This window comes from Arachis ipaensis, chromosome B05 (genome assembly GCF_000816755.2).
Source record: "Arachis ipaensis cultivar K30076 chromosome B05, Araip1.1, whole genome shotgun sequence".
In the NCBI taxonomy this organism is placed as follows: Eukaryota; Viridiplantae; Streptophyta; class Magnoliopsida; order Fabales; family Fabaceae; genus Arachis; species Arachis ipaensis.
Window position 1 is genome coordinate 139,766,802 of NC_029789.2, and position 12,865 is coordinate 139,779,666.

The window sequence follows — 12,865 nt, forward strand, 5'->3', positions numbered from 1 at the left end:
TTTTGATTTTTAAGGTTTAAAGTGTCCTATTTAAATCCAAAAAAGTTTCATTTAGCATCAATTTAGAGGTCAAAATTAAATAATTAACGGAATATCCTACATAACAACAGTACAAGTACAAGAACAAAATCGATAATTTGAAGAACAAGTACAAACTCCATAAGAACAAAATAATCATTGATGCATAAATACATTTATTTATCATTCTCTTTAATTTTATAGAAAATATTTTATTTTATATTATAAAAATTTTATATCTCTATATCTTTGTTTTAGTGTCTTGTCTCTGTAAACAAACACAACCTAAATTTTTTTCATTATTGAATCAGATTCTTTGTTCATTACCAAACTTAGTTTGTTAAAAGTTTGAATTTTGCCTATAATAATATATTTTGAGTTCCATTTTAACTTTATTTGTAGATTTAAATTCTTAAATTCAAATCTTACATAGTTACTGTACAAAATGTCTCTTATACGGGTTGAGAGATGGATTGAGAACTTGCGGGTTGAGGCGTATGCCGGATCGCTTGACTGGAGCAATGGGGGGAGGTACCTGCAAAGACACTTCGACGCTCAAGTCAGAATGGATCTGAGAGGTATAAGGTGTGTGGAATGAATGAATACCTGGGGGGACCTGGGTCCTCTTATTTATAGGTGGTGATAGTTATCTTATCTTATCTTATCTGAGTAAGATAAGATGGGCGTTTGAATTTGAAAGTTGGTTGGGGGCTCTAGTAGGGTCGGTTTCTGGTCTCCTAGAGGGTTTTGATGGTCCGGACCCGGATAGCCGGGTTTGGGTTTATCTCGGGTCATGGATCCGTGGGCCGGATTCGTAACAGTTGCCCCCGTAGCGGGAGAGCGAGCGAGCGAGGTCTGTCGCTGGGAGATGTGGTTTTGACCGTGAGCTAGGTCGGTTTGTCGTTGGGAGATATGGTCTCGACCGTGAGCGAGGTCGGTTGATTCTTTTTGTCTTTTTGAGGGGAAGTCGTTGCGCCGGCCCTGATCTTTATGGTCATACCAAAGATTCGCCTGGCCGTTTTGGTCTGACGTGACTCTTCTGTGTCTAATGCGCCTGTTGCGTTTTTCGAGGCGTACTTTATTGGCTTCTTTTTCCAAGGGATTTATTGTGAGTGGACGTTTTTAGGTGTCTTTCCTTTATTGCCCCTACGCGCCTTTTTATTATTCAGGGCTATTTGCGTCTTTTTGCCCTTTTTTGAAACCGTTTTGGCTTTCCTTCTTACTTCCCTCGTTCATTTCGTTTTCTCTTCTGAAAAAAAATCTCCTTCTCTCTGTGGCGTTTCTGACGTTTATTTGGGGTTGAGTTTCTGCTTCCCAGCTTCGGCGTTTTCCAGGCTTGTTTTCTGCATTATCAGGTTGGTATCTCTCTATTCCTTCTTGCTTTCATTATTTTGTGGTGCTTTGTTATTTTGTATTTGCCATGCATTGCTTTGCCATTTGCTTTTTGTACTGCGTTTTGTGTTTTTGGGTGGTGGTATTCGTGTTTTGAAGGGGCTGAGCACCGCTGTGTTGGGTTGGTAGTGGGCAGTAGGTTTTCGGTTGTCTTCCTTGCTTCTGCGTAGGGTTAGTAGGCTGATGGTGGTGCTCCTTCCTGTTTTAGGTATGCATCGGCGGAGGAGTGAGGGTGTGGGTACTCCGATAGCCCCTTCCAGGGCATCCCCGCTCGCTATACCTGGGTGACTAGCGATGTGTGGGGCGTTCCGTTGCGGATGACAGAGGCCGATCTCCAACGGCTCCGTGATCAGGGGGCGATTTATGGTAGCGGTGATGCGGAGCGGCAGTACGAGCTTGCCCGTCCGGACGCCGATGAGCGTGTTTGTTATCTGAACCTTGATTCGCCCACTATGCCGGACTGGATGTGGGTTTATGAATCGATGTTTACTCGGCTCGGCGTGCGACTTCCTTTCTCGCCGTTTGTTCAGGATCTGCTGGGTCGGTGTTCCGTGGCGCCGTCTCAGCTTCACCCGAATAGTTGGGCGGCCGTTCGGTCTTTTGAGCTTGTGTGTCAGTATCTCGATCTTCCGGTTTCTGTTCCTGTCTTCCTTTTTCTATTCTTATGTACTCTTCCGACTAAAGAGGAGAAGCATAAGAAAGGGTATATGTCGTTCCGGGCTCAGCCTCATCGCCGCATATTTGGTTTCTTTGAAGATTCCTTTCATGGTTTCAAGAGAGAGTATTTTAAAGTGCGCCCTGTCCAAGGGCATCGTCCTTTTTGGTTGACGTTAGAGGGCGAGCGCCGGTTTCCGACCTATTGGAATTTTCGTTCCGGGCCGTCGGTGTTGACTAAGGTCACCTATGATGGTTTGTCTCCAGAGGATAAGAACATTGCTAGTGTCCTTTGGCATTTGTTCGGGGAGCGCCCGTTAAATCCTCGAGACTTTATGGGGGATCCTATGGCCTGCCGGGCGTATATTGGTGTGTGGCTGCTGCTTTCTCTTGTTTTTATGTTTGTTTTCCAGTTTTGTAACTTTGAGTTTTTCTTTGATTTTTCAGTTGAGATGGCCAGTGGCTTGACTTCTTTGGCGCGGCTGAAGGCAGCGATGGACCGGGAGGAGGGGTCGTCGGCATCTCCAAGTACCCCAGTCTCTAATCCTACTGCGGATTCTCGAGCTGTTTCCCAGGAGGTGATTTCGTCTGGGGTTAGGGTTGGAGCTCAGGCTTCCCCTGGCCCCGTGAACTCGCCGGAGGAGGAAGTCATTGTGGTTACGGCTGCCGAGGCCTCCCGGAAGAGGAAGAGGCCTGAGGAGCCTAGCAGCGAGAAATTGGAGGAGGATGGTGCTGTTCCTACCGTGATGGACCGACATTTTGATGCTTCAGGGTTCATAGATCAGTATTTGATGCCTGGCACTGAGCCATTTTTTGATGACTGCGATGTCTCTTTTTCAAGCTAAGTCAGTGTATCGCGCCCTCCTTCGATCTGCTGTTACTGTCCGGAAGGCTGAGCCCGTGATGGCTCAGGTCGGTTTGTTGGACAAGAAGCTCCGTCTCTCCCAAGCTGATGCGGCTAAGTTGAAAGAGCAGCTTGAAGCTGCCGAGATAGCGAGAGAGAAGGCAGTGAAGTCTTCCGAGGAAGCTGGGGCCGAGATCCTCCGTCTTTCCGAGGTTAAGACTTCTCTTCTCTCTCAGCTGGGTGTGGAGCGGCAGCGGGCTTCCGATGCGGGTTTTCAGGCAGCCGTGCTCCTTGGCGAGGTGGAGGATTTGAAGGTTGAAGTTGCTGCTCTGAAGAAGGAGAAGGCGGAGTTATTGGCTGATGCGAAGGGTGCGATCGTGGCTACCGAGGAAACAATGAGAGCTCAGGCTTCGGTGTTGGCTCCAGGTGTGGACGTGTCTGTGATGGGGGCTTTCAAGACCGTCCGTGATGGTCAGATCATTGACCTCGAATAGTTTTTATTACATTTAGTTTGAAACTTGGTTTTATTTTGGATGTTTGGTTGGCCCTGTGGCCGTGTATTTGGTATGTTTTGAACTTTTGTTTATGCCATTGTGGCCGCTTATAATTTGCTTTTTCTTTGATGACTCGCTTTTTCTTTGATGACTCGTGTGGCTGTTCAGGCTTTTATGTTTTTCGAGCCGTTTGCATGTTTTCCGAGCCGTTGCATGTTTAAGCCGTCGTGACTTAGGGCCTTTGGTAGGCCGTCAGCGTTTGAGGACATCTGTTTGTTAGGCCCCAAGGGTGATCAGTTCTCGGTGTTGTGGCCGTGTTTCTGTTCCTTTTGGGGAGGTAAAAAGGGGGAAAGGTAAAATAAAATGGAGTTTTATTGGGCCTCGTTAAAACCCTCCGTTTATGGCGGGAAAAAGTACTCGAGATTGACACTTTATGCAAAATTAAAAAATTAGAGCAAAAAGGAAAACAAAGTCAAAAGGAAAACAAGGTAAAAAATGGCTTAGAGGGTCGACCTATGTGTAGTATCGTCGTAGGTTGGCGGCGTTCCAGGTCCTCGGGATCTCGTCGCCGTTAAGTCATTCGAGCTTGTATGCTCCCTTTCCAATTGCTGCCTTGATTTTGTACGGGCCCTCCTAGTTGGGGTGAGTTTTCCTTCCCCTGGGGTTGGGGTGCCAATGTCTTTTCGTCGTAGGACGAGGTCGTCGGGTACGAATTCTCGTCGGACCACACCATGGTTGTACCTTAGGCTGATTCTTTGTTTTAGGGCTAGCTCTCTGATGTGGGCTATGCTTCTCACCTCGTCTGTGAGGTCTCGTTCTGCTTTTTCGTCGTTGCCCCCGATCGTTCGTCTTGGACTTGGGTCTCCTATCTCTAACGGGATGATAGCTTCGACGCCGTATGTTAGGCGGAAGGGGGTTTCCCCGGTGGCCGTTTGGGGGATTGTTCGATACAACCACAGAACTGATCCGAGTTTGTCAGCCCATAGTCCTTTGGCGTCGTCGAGCCGTTTCTTGAGTCCCTTGACGATTATTTTGTTTGCGGACTCCACCTGTCCGTTTGTTTGGGGTGCTCTACCGAGCTGAAACGGTGGGATGCGTGCAGCCCCTCTAGGAATTCTCTGAATTTTTTGTCGATGAATTGGGTTCCGTTGTCCGAGATTACAATCTCGGGGATCCAGAACCGGGTTATGATGTGTCGCGAGAAAAGTTTTCGGCATTGGGTTGCCGTGATGGAGGCTAGGGGTTCGGCCTCGATCCATTTAGTGTAATAATCTATGGCGACGATGAGGTATCGGAGTTGTCCGGGTGCCATGGGGAAGGGGCCCACGAGGTTGATACCCCATGTTCCAAATGGCCGTTCTGCCGTTATGACACAATTCAAAGGGGAAAACAAATGTAGTAAAGAAGGAAAACGAATAATAAAAGAGAAGAAGAAAAACAAGGGGTGACCTAAGTAGGTTAGGTCAGTCTAAGTGTAGTAGTGTCGTAAGTTGGCGGCATTCCATGTCCTGGGGATTTCATCGCTGTTAAGTCATTCAAGCTTGTATGCTCCCCTTCCGATTGTGGCTTTGATTCTGTATGGTCCTTCCCAGTTGGGGGTGAGTTTCCCTTCTCCTGGGGTCGGGGTTCCAATGTCGTTTCGTCGTAGGACGAGATCGTTGGGTACGAATTTCCGTCGGATGACGCGGTGGTTGTACCTTAGGCTGATTCTTTGTTTTAGGGCTAGCTCCCTGACATGGGCTATGCTTCTTTCTTCGTCGATGAGGTCTCGTTCTGCATCTTCGTCGTTACCCCCGACCGTTCTCCTTGGGCTTGGCTCTCCTATCTCTACTGGGATGACGGCCTCCACGCCGTATGTTAAACGGAAAGGGGTTTTCCCGGTGGTCGTCTGAGGGGTTGTTCGATATGACCATAAGACTGATCCGAGTTCGTCGGCCCATAGTCCCTTGGCCTCGTCGAGCCGCTTTTTGAGCCCTTTGACGATTATTTTGTTTGCGGATTCCACCTGCCCATTTGTTTGGGGGTGTTCTACCGAACTGAAACAGTTGGATACATGTAGCCCTTCTAGGAATTCTCTGAATTTCCTATCGGTGAATTGGGTTCCGTTGTCCGAGATGACGATCTCGGGGATTCCGAACCGGGTTATGATCTGCCGCCAGAGGAATTTTCGGCATTGGGTTGCCATGATGGAGGCCAGGGATTCGGCCTCGATCCATTTAGTGTAATAATCTACGGCGACGATGAGATATCGGAGTTGACCGGGTGCCGTAGGAAAGGGCCCGACGAGGTCGATTCCCCAGGTACCGAATGGCCGTTCTGCCGATATAATGCTGAGTTGGTGGGGGGCGGCTTGGTGGATATTGGCGTGCTTTTGGCATTTATCGCAGTTCTTTACCAGCTGCATGGAATCCCGGATGATCGTGGGCCAGAAGTATCCTGCCCTGATGACTTTCTGGGCCAGGGTTTTACCCCCGATGTGGTGGCCGCAGCAGCCTTCATGGATTTCGCGGAGTATGTATTCCGTGTCCCTGGGCTCGACACATTTGAGAATGGGTTGCGAGAATCTGCGCTTGTATAGTTGTCCGGCGATGACCGTATAATTGGCGGCTTCTCTTTTTGTCCGTTTTTCCTCCTTGGGGTCTTCTGGCAGTGTTCCGTTGAGGAGGTATTGTAGGATAGGGTGGGTCCATGATCCTTGGCTGGAGTGTGTCAGACAGGCGTTAGTCGTGGTCGATATGGACGGTGACTTAACGACTTCCTAAATTAGCAACTTGTTGCCACGTCCTGGTTTGGTGCTGGCTAGCTTAGAAAGGAGGTCCGCCCTGGCATTTCGTTCTCTAGGAACGTGTTGTATGGTCACGTGATTGAATTCTTCTTTTAGTTCGTTTACCTTGGCAAGGTATTGTTGGAGTAGGGGATCTCGCGTTTGGTAGTCTCCGTTAATCTGGGAACTGACTACCTGGGAATCGGTATTTACTTCCAGGACCTTTGCTCCGACTTCCTTAGCTAGGGCTAGGCCTGCCAGGAGGGCCTCATATTCAACCTGATTGTTTGAAACTGGGAACTCGTATCGTACTGACTGTTCGATTACGACCCCGTTTTGGCTTTCGAGTATGACTCCGGCACCTCCGGAGGTGACGTTTGATGAGCGTTGACGTGCAGCTTCCATGACTCGGGGGTGGGGTTTCCCGGTGTCATCTCGGCAATGAAATCGGCCATGGCTTGTGCTTTGATTGCGTTTCGGGGTTCGAACTTGATTTGGAACTGGGATAGCTCGATGGACCATGCTAGCATTCTTCCTGCTAGGTCGGGTTTTTGTAGTACCTGTTTGACGCTTGGTCGGTCCGGACTGTCACGGAATGGGCTTGAAAATATTGTCGTAAGCGCCAGGAGGCCGTGAGGAGTGCGAAAGCTAGCTTTTCTAGGCACGAGTAACGAGTTTCTGTGTCTTGTAGGACTTTGCTTATGAAGTATATGGGTTTTTGTTCTTTTTTCTCGTTTTCGCGGATGAGTGCTGCTGCGAGTGCCTCTTCCGTTATAGAGAGGTATAGGTAAATGGTCTCCCCTGTTTGGGGTTTGGCGAGAACTGGTGGTTCCGCTAGGACTCTTTTGAAGTGCTGGAATGCTTTCTCACATTTTGCTTTCCATTTGAAGGGGGCTCCTTTCTTCATCTGTTTGAAGAAGGGGATTGCTTTTTGTGCTGATGCTCCGAGGAAACGGGATAACGCGGTGAGCCGGACGGTGAGCTTTTGTATGTCGTTAAGGTTTTTTGGGTTTGTCATATCGAGGATGGCATGACATTTCTCTAGGTTAGCTTCGACTCCGCACTGCGTGATCATGAATCTGAGGAACTTTCCTGCCTCTATTCCGAAGGCGCATTTTGTCGGGTTGAGTCGCATTCGATGCTTTCATAGGGTGTTCATTATGAGCCTGAGATCGCTGATGAGTTGCTCGCTTGATTCGGTTTTAGCGAGCATGTCGTCTATGTAGACTTCTAATTTGGTTCCGGACAGATTCTGGAATATCTTGTTGACAAGTCTTTGGTAGGTGGCTCCGGCATTCTTTAGGCCGAAAGGCATGACTGTGTAGCAGTACATCCCGTCGGGGGTGATGAATGCTATTTTTTCCTCATCGAGTCGGTGCATGGGTATTTGATTATAGCCGGAGTATGCGTCCATAAAGTTGAGGTATCGGTGGCCAGACGCGGCGTCTACCAATCTGTCTATGTTTGGTAGGGGAAAGGCGTCTTTTGGATAGGCTTTGTTGAGGTCCGTGTAATCGACGCACATTCGCCACTTCTCGTTGGACTTTTTTACTAGTACGATGTTTGCCAGCCAGGTCGTGTAAAGCTTTGTTGAGGTCCGTGTAGTCGACGCACATTCGCCACTTCCCGTTGGACTTTTTTACTAGTTCGACGTTTGCTAACCACGTCGTATAGGGCAATTTCTCGATGAAGTTTGCTTCGAGTAGGGCTTTTACTTGTCTTTTGACCTCGGCCGCTCGGTCTGACGACATTTTTCGTCTCCTTTGTGCTATGGGTTTGGCTTTGGGATCTACGGCTAGCCGGTGGGACATTAAGTCGGGGTCTATTCCGGCCATGTCGGCTGGTGTGAAGGCGAACAAGTCTCTGTTTTGTTTCAAGAATTGGGAAAGACCTTCTTTAAGGTCGTATGGAAGGTTCCTGTTGATAAAGGTGTATTCGTCTTTGGTTTGCCCTACTTGTAGTTTTTCCATGTCGCCTTCTGGTTCTGGCCTAGGTTGGCCGCCTTGTTGAGCGTCCAGGTCGGCTAGGAATATCCCAGCCGCGTCGCGAGACTTTTTTCGTAAAGCTAGGCTGGTATTGTCACATTCTGCTGCGACTTCTCGGTCTCCGTGGATAGTACCTATGGAGCCGTCTTCCGTTATGAATTTCATAAGGAGGTATTTGGTAAAGATGATGGCAGAGAAGTCATTGATTGTTTTTCTTTCGAGGATGACGTTGTAGGCGGTGGAGTCTTTTAGGACCACAAATTCTGATAGAATTGTCTTCCTTTGGTTGCCTGTCCCTATGGTGAGGGGGAGGGTGATGGAACCGTCCGGTTTGAGAAAGTTGTCTCCGAGTCCCGTGACGCCATTGTGGTGCGTTTGGAGATTTTCGTTGCGGAGCCCGAGCTTGTTGAAGGCTCCTCGGAAGAAGATGTTGGAGTCTGCGCCGGTGTCTACCAGTATTCTTCGAACTAGTCCCGTTCCGATTCTTGCCGAGATGACAAAAGGTGCGTCTTCGGCTGAGGTGCCGTGTTTGCAGTCCTCAAGTAGGAAAGTTATCGTTTTGTCGGCAGTGGTAGTTGGAGCTTGGTCTCTGACGGCCAGGACTTTGAGGTCCTTTTTTAGTGTTGATTTTGACTTGCTTGACACGTCTTTGCCCGTGATAACGTTTACTATTATGGTAGGATCGTCTTCTGGACTTTCCATGGGGGGTTGTTTTTGCGTTCTCGGGTTGCGCCCTTCTCTCTCTGGCGACCTGTCTCTTTCCGCGCGTTTTGGTTCTCTGATGATTTTGGCAAACTCTGGGAGCTTGCCGTCTCTTATGGCTTGCTCGAGGGCGTCTTTAAGGTCGAAACAGTCTTGTGTCCTGTGCCTGTAACCTCGGTGGTAGTCGCAATAAAGGGTTTTGTTGCCGCCTGTTCTTTCTTTGAGTTGTCGGGCTTTCAAGATAATACCTCGATCAGCTATCTGGTGGTATATCTCGGTAATTGGGGTTGTTAGGGGTGTATAATTAGAGAATTTGCCGATCCTGGGTGGTCGGTTTGTGTTTGTTTGTTTGGGCTGGTCCCTCTAATTTTCTCTGGATATTGGATTATGCCGAGATGTCGAATTTCCGTGTTGGGCGTTGCCGTGTTGCCGTTTGTTGGTGGCGACGACCTGGCTGACTTCCTCATCGTTTATGTAGTCTCTGGCGACGTTCTGGATCTCGTGCATGGTCCATACTGGTTTGGTGGTAAGGTGTTTGCGGAAATCTTCGTTCATGAGCCCGTTGGTTAAACAGAGGCTTGCGACAGAATCCGTGAGTCCGTCGACCGTTAGGCATTTATCGTTGAAGCGGTCGAGGTATTTTTGCGTGGATTCGTCTTGTTTCTGCGTGACCCCTAGCAGGCTGATGGGGTGTTTAGCCTTGGTGATTCTGGTTGTAAACTGGGCCATGAACTTTCGCAAAATGTCGGGGAAACTGGTTATGGATCCGTTAGGGAGGGCGTTGAACCATTTGATTGCCAGTCCGGCTAGGGTTACCGGGAAAGCTCTGCATCGGACTGGGTCGGCTGCACCTTCTAGGTTCATCCTGGCCTCGAAGGCCGTTAGGTGCTCCTGGGGGTCTTTGGTTCCGTCATACTTCATGTCCGTGGGTTTGTCAAATCCTTTAGGGAGTTTTGCTTTTAAGATCCTTTCCGTGAAGGGAGTGGCTCCCATTATCGTGTGTTCGTTTCTCGTGCGCTTGGTTTCTCGGTGTCGCCGATCTTCGTCTGAGTCATGTTGACGACTTAGATCACGAGAAGCGCTACGGTTGTACCTTTTACTGTGTCGCCGTTCTGGCGATTTTTCACGTCTGGGGCTGCGCGAGGTGCTATGATTGTTTCTCTCGTCGGGTTGGCGATCGGCCGCGACGAGATTTTGATCTAGAGGTTGCGTGGCTTCCATTTTCGGCGTTGCGCCTTTCCCCGGTGGCTATTCTTCCTTCTAGTTCCTGGACTCGAAGGTAGAGATCTTGGATTATTTGTGCCGCTTTTTCCCCGGTGTTTTCGGGGTGCCGTGGTTCTGCGGCGACGTGTTCGTTTTCTTTATTTTGCGCAGGAGTGGCGTGGTGGATGGTGCTTGCTATCCTTCTGCGGTTTGTGACCTCTTGGTGTTCGGGGGTTGGGTTCCTCGTTCGAGAGTTGTCTTGGCTTAGGGAGGTCTCTTCCGGTATGTCCCCCATTCCGGCTTGATTGGCGCAAGTTTCCCACAGACGGCGCCAATGTACAAGATGTCTCTTATACGGGTTGAGAGATGGATTGAGAACTTGCGGGTTGAGGCGGATGCCGGATCGCTTGACTGGAGCAATGGGGGGAGATACCTGCAAAGACACTCCGACGCTCAAGTCAGAATGGATCTGAGAGGTATAAGGTGTGTGGAATGAATGAATACCTGGGAACCTGGGTCCTCTTATTTATAGGTGGTGATAGTTATCTTATCTTATCTGAATCTGAGTAAGATAAGATGGACATTTAAATTTGAAAGTTGGTTGGGGGCTTTAGTAGAGCCGATTTCTAGCCTCCTAGAGGGTTTTGATGGTCCGGCCCCGGGTAGCCGAGTTTGGGTTTATCCCAGGTCATAGATCCGTGGGCCGAATCCATAATAGTTACATACACTTTAAATTTTTTAGGTTGACCTTATTTAACTGATATGTAAAAATAAAATATTCAGCCATTCTATATTTTATAAGATCAAATATTATTTATGTACGGTTAACAAAGTAAATTACTTAATGACAATAATAATTTGTATAAAAAAATAAAAATGTTGGGTTCAAATTTTTGTTCACAGAATATTTTTTTTTATTTAAAAACCTCGTAATCTTTAAAAAAAAAAATGATCAAGAATGGAAATAGTATTTACTCTACAAACTAATGTATTACATCTTCAAATGGTTGACGGAAATTCAAAAGGCAATTTGTGTTTATTATATAGACATCGTAAAACATTGGACAAAGGATGCTCTGTTTTCCCAAAACAGAGGAGTTAGCACTTAACCGTGTATGAAAATTCAACACAGAATATTATCAAAGTATCTCCAAGGTTTATTCTAGAAAGTGGCAACTAGTCCACCACTTCGTGTCGTGAACCCAAAGATGGAAAACAAAATGGTTTAATTACTGTATTATTAAACAAAATATTATATTATTGTTTTTCTTTTCTTTTCTTCTTAATAATTTTGTAGTATTGATTTTTTTTTTATTCCTCTTAAGAAAGTGAAACAAAAAAGATTATAAAAAAATAAAATAAGAAAAAGATGAAAAAAAATGAAAAAGAAGAAGAAGCAACGAAAATGAAAAGAAAGAAAAAGAAGAGAAAAAGTTTTGAAATATGCAAAATTTATCAGAACAAATAACATCGAAATTTCTTAACAATAACATATAAATTTTTTAATTTTATACCGATTTTGTTACAAAAGCACAAAAACGTTTTCTTTAATATTATATTTTTTTCTTCTCATTCTTCTTTCTTTCTTTCTTTCTTTCTTTCTTTTTTGTTGCTCTTATTTCTTCTTTAAGGAACATTACTTCTCATATTAGAATTGAATGAACATGTTTGTATTGTATTGCAATCTTATTTAATTAAATGAACGTAGGTTCTTTGTTTTTTTAGTGATTTTATAGTATTATATATTTCTTCTTTTTTTGTTTGATTTTTTTTATTTTTATTCTTGTTAAGAGAGTAAAATAAGGAGAATTATGAAAAAGTAAAATAAGAAGGAAAAGATGAATAAGAAAATAAAAAGAAAAAGATGATGATGATGATGACGATGATGATGATGATGATGATGATAATGAAGAAGAAGAAGACGACGTTTTGAGTTATCATTAAATAATTTTGGTGCATTCTGAATTTGAATAAGGTGCACTTTTGGTTTGTGCTTGTTTTAAATTAAGTTTATTTGTGTGACGTCATCATTAAGTAATTTCAGTGTATTCTGAATTTAAATAAGGTGCACTTGGTCTGTTTTTGTTTTGAACTGAGTTTATTTGTGTATCGTCAATATTTTATGTGTATTTTGGATTTAAATAAGATGCACTTTTAGTTTGAGCTTGTTTTAAACTGATTTTATTTTGTGTGTTATCAGTATTAAGAAATTTCAGTATATTCTAAATTTGAACGGTTATACATATAAGAAGATGCTGATGATGATAATAATGATGATGGAGTAGGAGGTGGAAGAGGGAAAAGAAAGAAGAGATCAAATAAATTCAAATGAAAAAAGTAAGAGGATGAAGAGACGGAGGTAGTGGCGTGGTGGTGGTGGTGGTGACGAAGACTATAATAAAAGAGAAAAAATGAAAAAGGAAGAGAAAAAGATGACGACGATGATGACAATAAAAATAACAATAACAATAACGATAACGATGATGATAATGATTGACAATAATGAAGATAGAAGAGAATGAAAAGAAAAAAAGGAGATGAAAAAATTTAAGAGAAGATTTAGGGGTCAGCACTTTTATTAAAATTTGGCTAGCACTTAACTAACAAAAGAAAAGTGAGTAATCTTATACTATTGGATGAAATCTCACACCATTAAAAATATCATTGATAGTTAATTGATGGTTACAAATCACAAAATTTGCTGGCTCCTAGCATTCCTTATATAAATTAAAAAGAAAGAGGAGGAGAAGATGGTGGTAGTGAAGGGCACAATGATAACGAAAGAGAAAAAAAAATAGTAAAAATAGTA

At 45.2% G+C, this 12,865-nt stretch overlaps 1 protein-coding gene across 1 annotated transcript; it reads right to left on the reverse strand.

Moving 5' to 3' along the window:
• Nucleotides 3,903-4,619, reverse strand: LOC107641313. The gene has a single exon (XM_016344810.1). The coding sequence runs from the start codon at nt 4,617-4,619 to the stop codon at nt 3,903-3,905; it is 717 nt and encodes a 238-aa protein (XP_016200296.1).

Bases quoted from the DNA above. Each gene is read 5' to 3' on its own strand.
- LOC107641313 (XM_016344810.1), bottom strand. From the start codon at position 4,619: ATGCCGAAAACTTTTCTCGCGACACATCATAACCCGGTTCTGGATCCC.